Source organism: Chiroxiphia lanceolata, chromosome 3, assembly GCF_009829145.1.
Source record: "Chiroxiphia lanceolata isolate bChiLan1 chromosome 3, bChiLan1.pri, whole genome shotgun sequence".
NCBI lineage: Eukaryota > Metazoa > Chordata > Aves > Passeriformes > Pipridae > Chiroxiphia > Chiroxiphia lanceolata.
This window is the reverse complement of record NC_045639.1, coordinates 79,552,290-79,569,595: the sequence shown is the minus strand read 5'-3', so window position 1 is coordinate 79,569,595 and position 17,306 is coordinate 79,552,290. Positions and strand designations below refer to the sequence as shown.

At 42.6% G+C, this 17,306-nt stretch overlaps 1 protein-coding gene across 10 annotated transcripts in view; it reads left to right on the top strand.

Annotated features, from left to right (window-relative positions):
- Positions 1-17,306, top strand: part of ANKRD6 (ankyrin repeat domain 6) — a 103,642-nt gene that overhangs the window by 57,058 nt on the left and 29,278 nt on the right. For 5 of the 10 annotated variants that reach the window (XM_032683391.1, XM_032683399.1, XM_032683392.1 and 2 more), the window contains exons 1-2: positions 6,352-6,449; positions 16,028-16,126. Coding sequence is in view for 5 of the 10 variants with exons in the window: in XM_032683398.1 (XP_032539289.1) it covers positions 6,224-6,343; positions 16,028-16,126 (219 nt within the window). In the remaining 5 variants the exon portion in view is untranslated. The other 5 variants (XM_032683398.1, XM_032683394.1, XM_032683396.1 and 2 more) reach the window with 2 other exon arrangements.

The window sequence follows — 17,306 nt, the reverse complement described above, 5'->3', positions numbered from 1 at the left end:
CCTCTTTCCAGGAACATTCTGCTTGGCAGGTGCAACTCTGGAGGTTGGTTTTAGTGATAACAAGACATCTTCAAAGAGCTGCCAGGCAGCTGAGGATTTACATTCAGTGAAGCCGACAGTGGAGATCAGGGGACGGAGGTGCAGTCGACAAAGCAGTTGGGGAAGCTGCGGTCACTGTCTCCCCGTGTTTGTTGCCAAGTGGGGTTGGCTGTTGGTCCGTCTGCAGGCGGCCACCTGCAGTGGAGCAGTGACATCAATCAGTCTGTCTGGTTGTGTTGGGAAGCGTGATGAGCAACTGTTATGCAGATGCTCCCTGGGAGGCTACTAAATAGTCATTGTTGAAGTAATTAATAGCAACAAGTGAAAAAAAAAAAAACGGCCCAGAAAATGTTTTCAGATGTCCCAGACAGTGGTGATACTTAGGGTGATGAATCATGCAACTGTCCATATGAAAACTGAATAATTTTACTTGCCACAATAAAATATGTAATGAAAACAATAAAAAAAAAGAGCAGAGACCAACATATAATCTACCAAATGTCTGTGGTGTCCAGTTCAAAATGTTGATTTACCAATCAACTAATAAAACCTAAGTCCAAAAATAGTATTGATGATGTTGTAAAGAAAAGTACAATCAAAAGCATATTGTTCTTGACCTGGTGGGGGGCTTTACTGTTTTCCAGATATAGCTGCTGCTGATGTGGTTTTCACAATGACACCTTTGACTGGTTTTTAACTGTCTTTTGGGGCAGGAAGGGGTGAGAGGCAGTGTCCTCTCTTTGGCAAAATACATAGATCTTTTTCCGTAGTAGTTTATACTAGATCCATGGTGGAACTAGAGAAAAAAATCACTGAGAGGGAAGCAATGCTGCAGGTCTTGGACAAACCCTCTTAAAATCAGTTCAGAGAAATGGCAGATATCTCAGCATCCTGCAGTAAATGATAAATGAGTTCCAGGAAACTCATTCTTTCTAATGCAATAATCCACCTGCTGAAAAATGCTGCTATTCTAAAGTGAACACAATCTTCGTGTTTACGTCATATTTTATATATGATAAATTGCTTTGCAAAGAGGAAGAAAAAGAGCATTCATAAATTTTATTATACTATTATGTACTAATAAAAAAAGAAACCCATTTTTCTCCGAGAGCTGAGCAAAGAACAGATGGGCAGTATTTAGACATAGGAAGTTTTCTTAGAAAGACTATTTTATTTTATAAAATAGTAGCTATTATGTACCCTCCCATAACAAAATGGTCTGTCTCCATATCTTAATACTGGGATATTCTAAAAGAATTTATTTTATTCTATTGTTTATGTTGCATAAAATGAAGCTACCAGGTGCTGAGAGCTTTTCTTGGACTACATGCTCCCCAGGGAAGTGGTCACAGCACCAAGCCTGCCAGAATTCAAAAAGCGTTTGGATAATATTATGAGATACATTGTGTGATTTTTGTGACTGTCCTTTGAAGGGCCAGGAGTTGGACTCAATGATCCTTGTGGATCCCTTCCAACTCAGGATATGCTATTATTTTATGATTCCATGAATCTATTCTGTGCAATTTCTGGCGATAAACTAGAAAAGAGAATTTGGGGTCCCTTGCGGAAAGCTGCAGTCCCTTTTTCTTTTTTTTTTTCCCCTTTCATCTTGTACCTTGGTACACACAGAAACTTTTTGTTAGCTATGTAAGCATTCTTTTATTCAAATACTAATTTAACATAGTGATTGTACTGAGAGTCACCTGTGCTCTGGCATTGCATCTTTTCCATTTAGCGCAGGGGACTTCATAAAATTGATTAGCTCATAGCTCTTAAATCTTTCATAATTTTGGCTTTTTTCTCTTCCCTCAGAGAGGAAGCTGGTGTTTTTAACCGTTACCATGAATTTAGGAGAGTCTATCGCCTAGCCTTTCAGTATCTGTGATGTGTGATGTGTCCTGGACTGTCCTTTGACTTTTGAAAATCATTATTCCTGTGCTTTTTTTGTTACTGACGTGAGGGTGATACAGCCACTGAAGCAGCCTGGCAGCAGTTTGGAGGGGAGGGAGCTGGGGAGGGGGAAGGTGCGTAGAGTGGTTTTTGCCCTCTCTGCCAGTTGCATGGGAGAAGAGGGAGCTGCGAGCTTTAAAACCCTGCCACCAAGCAGCCAGCTGCCCACTCGCACCGTGCTGTGCCATCCCAGACAAACATCTCCTAGAGCATCTGTAGGGCAGTGTGACTCACTGAGCCAAGGGCATAATCCGTGGGGATGCAGCTGGACCTCAGCGCCGGGGGACAGTGTCTCACTGCTGCCGATCAGGAATACTAATCCACAGTCAGCCTGTCCTTTTCCACACTCCACTGATGGGGTGAACTCATAATCCTCAAGGGTGAGCAGGTTATCCTTGGAAGGGATTGCCCTGCTGTGGAGCAACTGAACCTGTGGGCATCACATCTGGCCAGTTTCCCTGGAGAGGCTTAGGGAAGTAGGTACTGCTTTCCCAGCCTGCCCCAGGTAAGTAATTTGATCTTAAACAAAGAAGCATAGAGATGGCTGTTTCTTATTTAAAAATGCATTAAATATTTTTAAAATAATTTTTGTTGTTGTTTTGAAGGCAGAAGGTTTGAATATTCCCATGCTTTGTGCCTCCCCTGAGCTTCTGGATCTGGGGGGTGATAATGAGGGATTTAATTCTGGGCAGCAGGTGCTGGCAGCAGGGATGTGATGCAGTGCCTGTAATCATGTTGTCAGGTTAATTTTGCACTGTCTGGGTGTGAAAGGAGCAGTCAGGCTTCTAACTGTAGTCCTTGGGCATCTGGTACCTTCTTCCTGCTGCAGACGTTTTCAAGGAAAGACACTGTGTGTCTGAGGCATGTAGAGAGTTAAAGCTGGTGGGGAGCAATGCCACTGCCAGTGTAGCCACTGTGCCAGGGAAGGGTCCCTTGAGAGAGGAATAAGAAGGTTGTTCCTACTCGCACTGGTCACCCATCTTTTCTTACCAACTCAGGAGAAAAGGAAAGTTGGTCTTTCAGTTGTCTGGGCTTCCTATCCTAATCAGATGCACTGTTCTGAATTGCAAATAATCCCAGTGGAGGAGATGTAAAGCAGATGTCGTAGGGAATGAGACCTGTTGTGGGAGCAGGAGCCAGGCTTGTGCAGTGACTGCCCTCTGGGAACGGGAACTGACAACTGCTGGAAACTTGGACAAAGTGGGAGATATCTGTAAAAGACTGATACCTGAGTCAACACCTTGCTATGCTTTTATGTATGATGCAAGTGGTGGAGAAGGCAAGAAGATAAACTATGTGATAACAGCAATGCTGTCACAGTTTGTCCTTCCAGCATGGCAGGGCATGGCAGGCTGAGGAGGCTCGTGATCTCGAGGGGGAAATGTGCTGCAGTAATGGGAAGACAGCGAGAGAAAGGGAGCATAGTCAAACTAGGGAGTACAATTTCGAGCATTTACTTTGCATAGGTATGTACCTGTTATCCAGGCTTTTTCCTGGCAGCCCTAACTGTCCACTGTTGTGTGTCAGTTCAGGTATTAGTGTGTGTTTCTAGTGATGTGGCTAAGATGTGATGAACATCCACCGTTCTGCAGATTTGCTCAGAAATGTCAGTGTGTCAGGAAAATGTTTCCATTGACATTTTTGCAGTGAATATGGAAATCTCTCAGTGACAATGATGTTACTGCTTTTTTTTTTTTTTTTTTTAATTTAAAGGGTAAGAAAACCAATCAGAATCTGACCACAGGTGTTTTAAGATGCACAGAGCTGTCATTGTATTGTGCATGACTCCATCCAAAGTGTAGGCAACCAGCTTATGGGTAAGGTTGGGGACAAACAATCGATGGTACAGTTCACTTGGAAACCACCACTGCACAAGCAGGGGCTGGCACAGAAACACACCATCCCACTGCCTTAAAAACTCATGGAGAAAGATCCTTGTTGGAAGGCGTGCCCTGCACTGTGTGCCAGTCATGGAGAGGAGGAGTGGGGTGTGCTCCTGGGTTATGGAGGTGCAACTTTGGATGTGATGGGAGGGTCAGGGATATGTTGGAAGCAGGGGGTCCAGGATCATGTGGTGAGGGACATAGAGGAAGGGTGAGTGTTCATCTTGCTTCGGTAGCACAAGTTGCTGGAAATTAAATACTTAAGGAGGTGAGATTGAAACTTGTGTTGTTTTTCACAGATCAAATTATTAAGTGTAGGCTGTCTGTATTTCTTGGCTTTTTTACATGGTTTGTACTATACAGTGCACAGCAGTGTGCCAGAGGAGCAGGGTATGATGTGTACAGTCCTAGTGAAGCACACAAGGGGCTTTTCTTCTGTCTTCCATATTTTCCATGTTCCCAGGGTGTCCAAACGGTGTCCATCACGTTGAGAGTGTGGGTAAGACCAGACCAGTGACATAGCACGGCACTGTTCCTGTGTTGTCCCATGTTACACTGCCTTTGAGGCCCAAAAGGTTTTTGTCTGGTTTCTCTGAAGAAATGTGTAGCTATTTCCATGTTGCTTCAAACACGTTTGCGCTTAGAAAGCAAGAGAAAGGTGAGGAAAAACTAAGCTGAATCTTTTCATAGTATTGCCTAATGCTTATACTTAGAAATCAAGAGTCAATTTTGTGGAGTTATTTCCTGGCTTTTACATAACTTGCTGTTAACCTCAGAGAAACCAGTTTCACAATACCCTATTAAGCATTCAGTTAAACAGGGCTACAGCATCTTCTTGTTGCAGAGTTGTACTGGTGAATACAAGCTTGTAACATTGGAGCCATGTTCACTGGAGGGTCTTGTTCCCAGTATTTAGGAGACGGGGAGTTCATGTGCCACAAGCAGCCATGCATTTTCTCCTTATTGCTGGAAGTGTCTTCCTGATGTGAGGGTGGAAATAAAATCTTTCTGCTGTTCTGGTGAGGATATCCCTACTGAAGCTGTTAGCAAAAATGTCAGTACTCTGAGTGGTGGGATTATGATGGGGAGGACCTTGTACTATCAGCTAAACTGATAAAAACAAATCAGTTTAGGGGGGAGCAAAGCCATTAAGCAGTCATAGCTTTTAGTTATTGCTGTTTGGGGGTGGATTCATAAGGGTGAAAGACATCGTATTCCACTATCAATCTCCAAGATCATCTAGTCCTGCACCTATTACTCTTAGACTATGTGGAGTGTATCGTGCTAGTAGCTGTTAAGGAGCAGTACAGTGATATTTCAAGAGAGAGAGAGAAAGACAAATCATCTGTATACACACTGGTTATCTTGAGTGTGTTTTTCCTGTACTGAAACAATTAAATACCGAAGTGGTAAAAGCACAAATAAAGCTGATATCTTCCTCAGATGGGCAGGCTCTGGATCCTGAGTGTCAAAGTGTTCTGTGGATACGTTTTCTGAAATTATATCAGAAATCTCTTTTCAGCTCTGACGGCTCATTGGATGGGTCAGTGTAGCCCAGGCAGACGAACATACTGTTTGCATGATGAGTTCTAAATCTGAATTGTTTCTGTGGTCAGTGGGGCATGATGTCAGCACTGTGGGGGGAACATAGTTTCTCACTGACGGCAAAGATGATTGTTTTCCAGTTGCAGGTTGTGATCCCTCCCTAGGGTGTCCTTGGGATGGTTCAGGGGAGGCTATGAAGCATTTTATACTCGTGAGGGAACAGTCAGCTGCCTTTAATTGCTGACTGCACTCTGTCCTTCTAGGACAGAGGTTTGTATATTTATATCAGCAACCAGTAACTATAACCTATTCTTGTTCCCTTGGCCAACAGTAGTTAACCCATCCTTGGCTAATTAAAGTCTGGGAAACCTGGGGGGGAGGAGAGGATGAAAGGAGGCCACACAAATGGAGTTAAGGCCAAAAGACAGTTAAGCTCTCAGAAAGTTTAAGGATTTTTGTCCCAACCAAGGGAAACAAGGGCACATTCAAAATATGCTACTGTCTACACCCCTCTGCATTGTAACAGAAGTGCAATGTGTTCAGTAGGTTCCAAGGGGTTTTTGTGACCCCCTCCCAAATCAGTGCAAAGACAAACACTCAGGGAGGAGTTGCTGCAGCGCTTCTGTTTTTGAAAGCTTGCTGACAGCAGTGTTGTTTTCTAATCCGTAGGTCCAGAGGATGGCATAGCAATAACGTCACTGTCCAGGGAGCTGGAGTCCTTCCTCGCCTGTTTGCATGCTGCTTGAACTGATCCCAAGCCTTTGTTTTTGGACTGAAGAAACCTGAAAACCTTTCTCTCCTAATTCATGAGCCAGCAGGATGTGGTCGCCGTGCTTTCAGAACGCCTGCTTGTAGCCGCCTACAAAGGCCAAGTGGAGAATGTGGTGCAGCTTATCAACAGGGGTGCCAAGGTAGCGGTTACCAAGGTAACAAGAGAAAAACGCTTTGCGAAAGCCCTGGGAACTAATGTAACTCCTAGGCCATTGTCTGTGAAAATGCCTTCGTAGCTTTACCAATCTGAATGTGACTGAGGTTAGTGTTCAGATTTCCTTAAAGTTTATACTTAATAGCTCACGTAAATTTGCGGTATAGTGCATGTCTTGTTTTTATACACTTCCCAGCGGACGCAGCTGTGATGAACACTGAGTCCTCAGAAACACAGTGTGTTGATGGACGGGCAGCGACATTTTTCAAAGCGTGCATTGACTTTTGAACACTGTGTGATCTGATGAATGGAGCGATTCATCACTGTCAAGGGAAGGCAGTTCAGAGCACCCATCTCTCTGGGTGAGGGGATGGGGAAAAGCCACCTCTGTGGTAGGGTGAGGTACGCAGAGAGTATTTCTTTTCGCTGAAGTCTCTTGGTACAGCAATCTCACTTATACCCAACATTCTCATTGATTCATTCTGTGTAGTCCCTTAGTTCCAGACTTGGGGGTTGCAAACTGTGTTCCCCATACCTTCGAGATAAGGCCAGCATCAAAGGATTTCTGCTTAGATATTAAGAGAGTTCAAAATGTTATTCACCTATTCCTAACTCTCAACATGTTATAAATAATACTAGCATATAAGAAATGAGGTAGATCTGGCTGTTGTGGAGAAGGTTTGATCAGCAAAAAACCTGTTTTGATGAACTGTTGTTCTCCATTGTATCTATTTTTTTTGCGTTTCCATATTGGTTTTGAACCTTATGTATGTATGGGAGTTAATATGTACAGATAGAAAGCAAATGTGAGTACACTTGATAAAAAGAGGAAAAGACAGATTACTTATCTGTCAGTGACAGTTGTTTTCAGTCCCTTTGCAGTGTTTGAATTGTAGATAATATTTATTTTGAAAGCTGGAGTGATCCAAGGACAACCTGCGTTTGTGAGTTTTATTTGCCAAAATAAGTGGCCTCTTGTTGCTAGATACAAAGCACAGATGTAATAAACATGAATAGTCCCATAAAGATGCCTGTTTGGCTCTGTAGTCCAAGCAGTTCTGTAGTTGATATACAGCTATTAAAGGTAGTCAGTAATAGACCAGGAAATACTGACTTACAGATACCTGACTGGTAGCTCAGGGTTTTGTGGTTGCATGTTTTCTTTTGTTTGATTTTTTTAAGATCATGAGCTTTGAAGACTACTGAGGAACCTACCTGAAAATACACAAATGTTAGAAAGGATGCTATACTTTGTATAAATGTGTGCATTAATGTAATTTCAAATTTAGTTTGAACATACAATGTGATATCCCTTGATTTCCAGAATAATTATGCCACTGATTTAACTGCTTTATGGAACTAGTTGCCATAATCCACAATTCAAATGCAAAATTGACAGTTCCTCATTTTTGAGGTTGATTATTGCGCTACTATCAATGCCTTCTGTTAATTACAGTAACAAACACGTTGTGTAGATCTGACTTTGAAACACAAAATCAGCTTAATTTGATACAATGCAGATTTGCTAGAGTTGATTAGTTTTTCTTTCCTATATGACACAGAGTGGCTTGCTTGCTTTGTTGTTCAACCTTTGTATGGAAAATCAAAGCAGAGCTTATTTGGCAGCAGAACTGCACCCGGGTGCAAAGAGTTCGTGTTTCTGTTGGACAGCTGTGAACTCTGAGGCCATTCCTGTAGCTGATCTGGTACTGCAGAATTGTAGCTATTCTTTCCTAAAAGCTGTGGGTAATCCCCATGGAGTTCAGGGAGGGAAGATGACAAAAGCTGTCCCTCTTGCCATTCTGGGTGCATCCCAGCACACCACCAGACAGTACAGATGAGGTACTCGGGTAACCTGGTGACAAGCCCTGCTCAGAAGAGATGAAGTCAGATCAGCAAGACTGTGAAGGAGTATACAGAGGAGTGGAAACGCTGTCAGAGAAGCAGCCAAGGCTACATGCATGGGGTATTTTGGAGGTGCACACACACTTATTCCTCCCATACTGTGAGCCAGATAGAGGGTGAGTGCAATGTGAACCAAGAGGCGTGAGACCAAGCTGCTGCCCTCATCAAAGCCCATCAGTTCAGGCTCCGTAGTGTCCTGTCCAGGTCTACACAGCGTCCAGTTTGCATCTGGCTCTCATTCAGCCAGCTGTATAGAGAGAGCATATGCATATTTGCTTATGAAAGGCTGTATAAACATACCCTGGGAAGAGCTTGGCTTGCTAATCTGATGGCACACAAAGGCTGGAAGGAGAAAGAGATGTGTAAAGTTAAGGACAAGGTTGTCGCAAGAGCGAGGATGTATAAATTAGTCTCAAGTATATTTAAACTGGAAATTTAAAGGGATTTTTTAGCCATCACAGCAACACGTTCTTGTGCGGTCTTTCAATAAGCAGAAAAAGTGCAAAATAAGAACTACTTTCGGGATAGAAGTTGTTAATTTTAGAATGGAAATTAGATGGCAGGCTTGTTGTAGCACACTGATATAGACGAAGCTTCCAGATGAACTGAAATTTAGAGCTGTCTCCTCCTCCAAGATAAAACTCGTTGCACAGTGGAGCATAGAAATAAATTTATTCATGTGCATGCCTTAGTTCTCTTTTACCTGTATGTCTTCTGCTTTTAGTCAGTTTTCAGTTTGTTCTGTCAAATTAATTTTAAATTATAGAGATTTGCATTAAAAAAACCCTGGATCTGGTACTGGTCAACCAAAATTCCTGCTGGATTCTGTGAGTTTTATTGGAGGAAGACAAGAGGAGACAAAGCTCTTTGGAGGGAGAGAAAAAGTTCCCATATCACTGTAGGCTTTAAATGTATTTCAGATATGCATCTGTAAGCATAGACCAATTCTTATGAATAACACAGCTTGAAGTGACTAGAATCTAGAGCTAAATGCTAGAGAGTTCTTTATTCAAAATGGATTAATTGAGCATAGCTTAAGGAAAATGAAGGATATTTTCTGTAACAAATCAAGTACTAGTAAATGCCAGATAGCTGGCTTGTCCAGTTCTATTTTTGTTGTATATGGAAGGTCATATGATATAGTTAATTGTTGCTTCAGAAAACAACAATTCAGCTGTAAAATAGTATTTCATTTTTGTCACCTCTAAGTAGATGATTTCAGACAAAGAAGAATATGAAAGAAACAACTGGAGAATCTGTGTGTCCAGGTGCTCACTTCAGTGTGTCCTAGGGGATGCACTTGTTTCATTTTGCCAGCATTACTAGCAAGGCATCTGTGCAGGTGAAGTCAATATGGAAAGGTGCATCTCCTCTGACTCCAGCAAGGGACACTTGGGCTCGTTCCAGATTTGGGGCCTTTTAAAATAGATAAAGAAGAGCTGATGGGCACTAGGTCACTCTGCTGCTACTGACCCTTACCACAGTGGATTAGGGGTGGTGGCACTGCAGTGCACATGCACTGAGTGCTTGTCCTGATGCTGGGATGTGGGGCTGTGGCCAAGAGAAGGTGTGGTGCTCAGCAGAGGCTTCACGGCTCTGCTCTTTTCTAAGGGCACCTGCTCGGTCAGGTGCTCTGTTGCCACTCTGCCCCATATGACAAAGAGATAACTTCCATTTTTACACCTTTTCATCTGACGTTCTTCAAATGTATAGCTGTTTTCTTTATGAAAAAGGCAAAAAAATCTCCTGAACAACCTATCACACATTGGCTAATGCAACAAGCAGGTTCCCTTATCAAGTACTTTGGTGAATAAGCTGCAAAAACTGGAAAACTAGGAACTGAGCCTGCTATAATTCAGTCCTTTCTTCCAAGCAAGAAAGCTGGTCCCTTCTTTCAGTCCTTTTGTAGTAGAGCTGTCTTTCAGTGACATTACTGACAGCTGCACTTTGACACAAAAGTGTTGGAACTTCTGCTGAGCTGATGTCTTGCTGTCCTCTCAGGATGTTGCTGTCCTTTTCCTGGGTTATTTTTCTTTTTGTTCTGAGGTAGATTAGGGAGAGGGCTATGGACCACTAGGAATGGCCCAGGAGGAGCCATGGTAGTGACATCTCAAATCAGGTCAGGTCTTCTCTCAAGCTTGTTCCCAGAACGCTGCCTGTAGGATGGAGAGCAGTGGGATTTCACCTCCCAGGCATCTGCTTCTGGTGCAAGGATGCCTGGCTGAAACAAGGCACTTCTGGAGCTCAGATTTCCAGGTATGAACCTCTGTGCTCCAGCTTGCCAAAACAAAGTGTTACTGGGTGTTGGGTTTCACTGGGGTGTTGCAGCACAGGGTGTAGCATTCAATAGCAAGAGTTAATAGGGCCTGAAAAAGCTGTGTGTTAGCAAGCACACACAGAGGAGCACCCTGCTTCTCTGGTAAACACAGAAAAGATCGACAGAAGAAATCATGAAGGTGGCACAGGCACTTTTAGTGTAATTTGTGTAGCATCATGGCTTTTATGAGTATTTTCAAAGAGAAGCAGAATATAACTTTTCTGCAGAACACAGCATTAAGATCATAGCTATAAAATTGAATTCTGCAGAGAAGGAATGATAATTCAGAAAAAAAAGCCTCAAGGAAATGCAAAAAGTAGTGCTTCTGTTTTGATTCAGTGATTCTGTTTGTTTGATTTAACTTTTGAACTAATCATGTTACGAACATGCCATGTGGCAACACTTTAGTAATGCTGGGGTACTTTGAATCTCAGCTTCAGAGCACATTGAGTTCTTTAAAGCAATCTCTTTTTTTCTTCTAAGTTAAGACAGAAACAAAAAAGGAAATGTATTTTGGTGCTTTCACATTTTTGCACTCCTTCAGTTTGAAAAGCTATTTGTGTCTGTTTTAAACAATAATTAAAGATAAATGAAAAGGGACTAGCGAACATTTAGGGACTTCTGAATGCCTGTTGAGGTCAGTGGGAAACTCTCTGCAGACTTGAGCAAGCAGGTTATTCATGGAGAACAGTCTAACAAATCATCAGTGTGAACAATGTGACAAGACTTGGATTTTGCTTTCAAGCTTTCCAATAAAATGTGGATAGGCATTTTTTGTACGAGTGCAGAATGGATGAATAAATAACAGTCCTTGTGCATCATAAGTGCAGGGTGAGATGGAGAACTGAATGTACTTTCATGAAGTATCTACACATACATAAACATAGGGAAAGATCATGCAGCTTGGGGTACTGAGGCCCCCCTATATGGTTTGGTTGTGGAGTGCATACACTGGCAAACATACTCTGTTCTGCTTTTAAATGGTATGTATCGACAGGTGCCTGACAATGTCTGAAAGTTAGAATACAGATTAAATACAAACAAAAACCTACCCTTGCATTTTACTGCTGAAACTCATGTGGCTGTTTACAGTGCTTGGCTGCAGCCTGATACGCCCCACAGCTATAGCAGCCTGTCGTGGTGGTTGGAAGTTGCAGCCTTAGTCAAATAGCTCCCATTTATTTTGTCAATAAGTCCGTGACACAGGACCATTTGTATGATTTGTTGCCTGATGAAGCAATTGTTTACATTTGAATAGAAGTCCAAATTGCACTTTTTTTTAACATATGAATGACTGCTTTATTGGTTCATTAATCCCAAGTTGTAGCAGTCTCTCATTTATATTTGTAATAACCCCCAAACCATTACAGTTCATTTTTGGCAATGCTTACAAGCTTTTAAGTCAGTAGTCTGCATGTTGAGCAGTCCCTCGCTTTAGTGTTGTCTCCTTGCAGTGAGCATCTAGGAGACACTCATGTTTGTACATGTTTCCTTTCCCCCTTAGACCCTTGTGTGTATTCAGGTAAACCCCCTGTGGTGGGTTGATCTTGGCTGGACACCAGGTGCCCACCCAGCTGCTCTATCACTCCCCTTCTCAGCCAGACAGGGGAGAGAGTAAGGTGGAGAAAACAGCTCATGGATTGGGATAAGGGGGTTTATTTAAAGCAAAAGCAAAGTGGAAGCTTGTGCATGCAAAAGGGAAGCGAAAGATAGCAGGGTTTGTTCTCTACTTCCCATGAGCAGCGATGGTTGGCCACTCCTGAGAAGCAGGGCTTCAGCACATGTAGTGGTTCCTTAGCAGGCAGCCATTGGAAACAATGAATGCCTGCCTTCCTGCTCCTTGCCTTAGCTTATATCTGAGCTGATGTCATATGGTCTGGAATATCCCTTTGGTCAGTGTGGGTCAGCTGGCCTACTTGTGTCCCCTCCCAGGATCTTGCCCTCGACTGAGGAAGGAATGTTGCAGTTGTTGGTGCTGTGCTCAGCAGTAGCCAAAACACTGGTGTGTTATCAACACCCTTCTAGCTACCAATGCAAAGCACAGCACTGTGAGGGCTACTATGAGAAATGAACTCCAGCTCAGCCAGACTCAATACACCCCCTCTTTGGTGCTGCAGCATTGAGTGCAAAATGTCTTTATGGAGGAGACACACAGAGGGAGATTTGTCTGTCTGTCTTCATCTCTCTTCCATCTATATATTTTGGGTAGGGTGCATTGCTGTGAGAGAAGAACTCTGTGGGCTATTAGTTTGACTTACAGGCGTGAAGGCAAAAGCAGCCCTGACTGTTGCTGCTGTGGCAGAAACTCATTCAGTGTTTCTCTCCAAAGCTTGCTGTGCTCCAAGTTTGCCATCACAGCATGAAGGGCACCCAAACTCCTTATCCCTTCCTCACGGTTTGTTCTGGATTAGTGTGTGCATGCATATGGACATACATACCTGTGTGTATGTTTGTGTGGGGAAATGGGTGGGAATGTTTTTCCAGTGTTTGTGTTGCCCATACTGGAACACTGTCCATCTGTACCACCCATCTCTGCTCTCATTTTGAATGTTACTGGGAAGAAAAAGAAAATCTGGCATTGCCAGTTTTTGCAGGGTTATGATTAATCTTGAGATGATTGGTGCTCTTTCAAAAGCCTGAACCTCTAATTAGTGTAATGTGCTGGAATTGATTCTCTTCCCACTCTCCTGTCCTGGTAGTGTCACAGTTTTTGTTTATAGTGTCCCTTTAAAGTGGGAAGAACTCAAAGACTGCAGGTGTGCAGAAGCTCTGGTTACTGAAGGTCTCTCTCTCTAGGGGTCTCCAATAGATGAGATGCCTCTGAACCTATGTTTCTGTATAGAGAATCTGAAACACACAAACCCTGTGGAATAAAAGTGGTCCTTTAGTCTTTCAACCCAATTATTAATTTATTTAAAACAAAAACAAAAACAAAAACAAAAACCAAAAAACAACCTGAGTTTTAGGGACCTGGATAACGTTTTTGAATGCTTTGGGGATGACGATAGCGGAAATGCACAGTTAACATGAACCTCTCTTCAATGAATGACAGGAACATCCAGGCCCTTGCTTGCAGCTATCCCTGGCCCTGCAGTGGCCTCTTCCAGCAAGTGCTCTCTCCTCCTCCAGCACCCATATCCTGTTGGGTAGGTTCCAGGGACAGGACAGCAGTGCTCCCTGGAGTGAGGGCAGCCTCCTCCAGATTAAGCCCATTCTTCGGGCAGCTTTATTTTAATGTGGCTTAAGGCACCGAATGGGCAGGTGAAGGTCATGTGATCTCAATCTTCTGTGGTTTTGCAGCCTTTTCCTGTGCTTGTGCCCTGCCAGCAGGCACAATCTGTCTCACAATTGCCTAGGAACATGTGATGGTTGAGGAAAACATGCCTCTCATATTGATACAAACTCCTATTCTGTTTTCATAGTTTACTTTTAACACAGTGCCTTTGGCTGTATGTCAGCATTTTTTTGGTGGTTAGAGCTGGTTATCTTATCAGAAAGTTTTCCTGTTGGGATGTACTCATGTTGTTGACACTATTTTCCTTCTAATGTACATGAACTGGCTTCAAGTTGGGTTGGTTTGGGATTTTTCCTGATCCACGTACAGATTGCTATAAATTGTTTTTACAATATATTAATAACCTGCTGGGAAATGAGATAGATGCCTGGATTAGGTGATTTACATATTGGCATTAAGTAATGCAGAAAAGTCAGAACCTGTAAATCTGAATGTGCTGACACACATATTCATAATCCAAACATATTGTTCATAGCCGAGAATTGTTTGTCAATTTGGGTTCTTTTTGTTTTCTCTCTTTTTTTTTTTTCACCTGGGTTGCCTGGGGACTTTTATGCCTTCTGCTATCGAGTTACCTGGAACAGTGACATATCCCTGGCTCTCCTCCAAGCTGATGCAGAAGGAAATGTGGTCAGTGCAGCTGAGTGCCCTTCCACGTAGGGCCAGGCATTTAGGGACCTGTGACCAGATCGAGCAAGAGGCACCCAGGCAACAGGGTGGATGGTGCCCAGGGGCAGTGGTGACAGCTGAAAGTGAGCTCTTCCCACACCTTCAGCAAAACAGGAATGGAAGTTTCCCCCATGGGAATGAACTGCTGCTACTAATGGGAGACAATGTTTGGGTTTTGAGAAACCCATGTGTCAGAGTGGATGAGGACTTTGCCCTTAGATCTAGCCCTTCAAATCAATAATGTAGGGCAATTAATCAACACAATGTTTTTGAAGCACAACACAACTGATCAGTAATCAGACATTTTGTCCCCAGCCGTTCTGTTTTTTCTTTTTGCTCTGAAGAGGCTGAGTTACCAAGGTTTTACCAGCTATGTGGGTGGGTATGGGATTCACTGTATGAAAACAATCCTGTCTGGAGCTTGGTTTATTATGTACTTGAAGTAGTTTTCTCACTGAAGAAGTTGCTTAAAATGTCAGAGAACTGATAGTTGCCTTCTGCTTACTTCAGCCACTAGTAGTCAAATAGCTTTTGAAGTGTTTGCTCCTTCTGTAGGTAATATTGTAGGGCTGTTTATCTTCCTTTGCAGGGTAAATCCTTGGGTGGAATCATTGGATGGAAAAATAGACAATAGCACCAGTAATGAAGTAATAGATATATAATAGATAGAGGTGAAGCGTAATGTGACTCTTTTTTATCTCATAAAATGCCTAGTAGAGAAAGCAGCAGTCTTTGTGAAGATACTTTGTGAATTTAGCAATGGCTGGAATCCTGTTTGCTTATTTGTGATTAAATAATCTGCAGTGAACAGTTTTAGAATGTTGCTGTTTAACAGACCTTGAGGTGTTTCACTCAGTGTTCATGTTGATGCCTTGAGATTTCAGAGAGAAAGAGCGAAAGAAAGATAATGTTTAAAAATAAGTATTGTCCAAAAAAAACCTCACAGATCTTTAGCAAAATGAAGTTGGTTGTCATATACATGAAGTCACTGGAGTGACTACAAGTCTTCCATTCCTTTTCATGGGAGCATCTGTCATGCACAACAGTTCAGTAATTCTTGTCTCTGTCACAAAGAAGGTGCCCACTACAATACATGAATTAACCTGCTACTGCAACTTTGCTGTACAGAGAGAAGTTGAAAGTGGTTGACAGTTCTGTGCTTCAGAGGGACAGAAACAAAAGGGTCATGAATTCTGCTTAGGCATGGACACAGAGCTGGATCTGAATTTCTAAGGAAGTACCCTTACGTGAATGTGATATCCCTTTTGTAGAGTGTCATTGGGATAAACTGAAACGTTACAGAAGGGGGAGGAGGAATATTCAGCATACACAAAACTAAGATAAAGCCTTTGACACACTAATATATGTCAGTTGCTGCTATTGCAGGTTTCAGGGACTGAGGTACAAACAGAAGAATGATGAAAAGCAGATAAAATTATATTTAACTGCCATGCATAAAAATTCACCCTAATGTATTATTATTTTCTTCTCATTCATAGCATGGCCGGACCCCCCTGCATCTTGCTGCCCACAAAGGTCATCTCCATGTTGTCCAGATTTTGTTGAAGGCAGGTTGTGACCTGGATATTCAGGATGATGTAAGTAGATAAAACCTTCTTGCTTGCAGTGGAGGGGGAAAGATGATTTGCAAGTAACAGTGGACCTTCACTTCTTTGAAGTAGGATTAAATGAAAGCAAAATCTGTCTATTTTCTAATTCAGAGATGTAACCTCCAATTTGGATATGCAAAACTGCATGGGAGACAATGTAAAATGTGGTGGTTTTCAATGAATAGTTTGGTCCTCTTGCTCAAGCTGCAGAACTTTATAAGAGCTCTAGCTGTGCCAGGTGGGTGTGAAGAGCAGTGAGAGTCATCGTCTGCCACTTTTTGTAGAAATGCTCTAGGAGCTCATTGTGCTCTGTGGGAATGCACTGAAGGATGTCAGGTAGGGACCACAACCAGTTGTGATGTTGACCTGAAGTGGGAGATGCTTTTTGTGTAGGCACATCCCTCAGCATCTAAGGTATGAGCAGCTGCCCAGAGCACTGTGCAGCACTGCAGGGAGATCGTCCTGTTGGCAACCACGCATGATGTGGGGGTGGTCGCATCTGTGAAACTGTTGTGCGATGAAGCACCAGCACAATGAAACCAACTTTCAGCAAATTTTTTTTCATTCAGTAAAACATGTAAGTTACTGAAATTTCTCAGGTTTCTGTAAGAGTAGTTCTAATCTTGGAACAGCCTTTGAGGCACATGGTAACATGAGGTAACACGGATTTAGTTATCTCACTCTGATGAAAAATGGTATAGATTGAACTGTGAAATAGCAGTCGAATAAACATCATTTCTGCAGATTTAATTGCTAACTTCTGATGGCACGCTGGAAGAACTTTGAGGAAGGGTTGCTTTTTTTCCCCCTGTAAAGGTGGAGAGTCTTCAAAGGACCTAAAGGTCCAAAGATGGTTAGTAGAGGCATCTGTATGACTATTAGAAGGACACTGGAAATTTCTAGGTGCCTTTTGAAAATCCCCATAGGCATTCATTTGCATCTAGAGAGTTAAATATCTATAGAAATTAGAAAGCTGGTTTCTTCCTCTGCATGAGTAGCTGATTCCCTGTGACATGTGAGCAGCTTGTCTGACGAGCTTAGGACTGTGGTACTGATGTGGCCAGCCTTTCACAGGGAAACTTGTTTTTCTAGGAAGAAAATTTGCTTCCTGCACTCTTTATTCTTTCACTGTGCTCATCTGTGAAATGGAACATATTTGCAAGTGCAG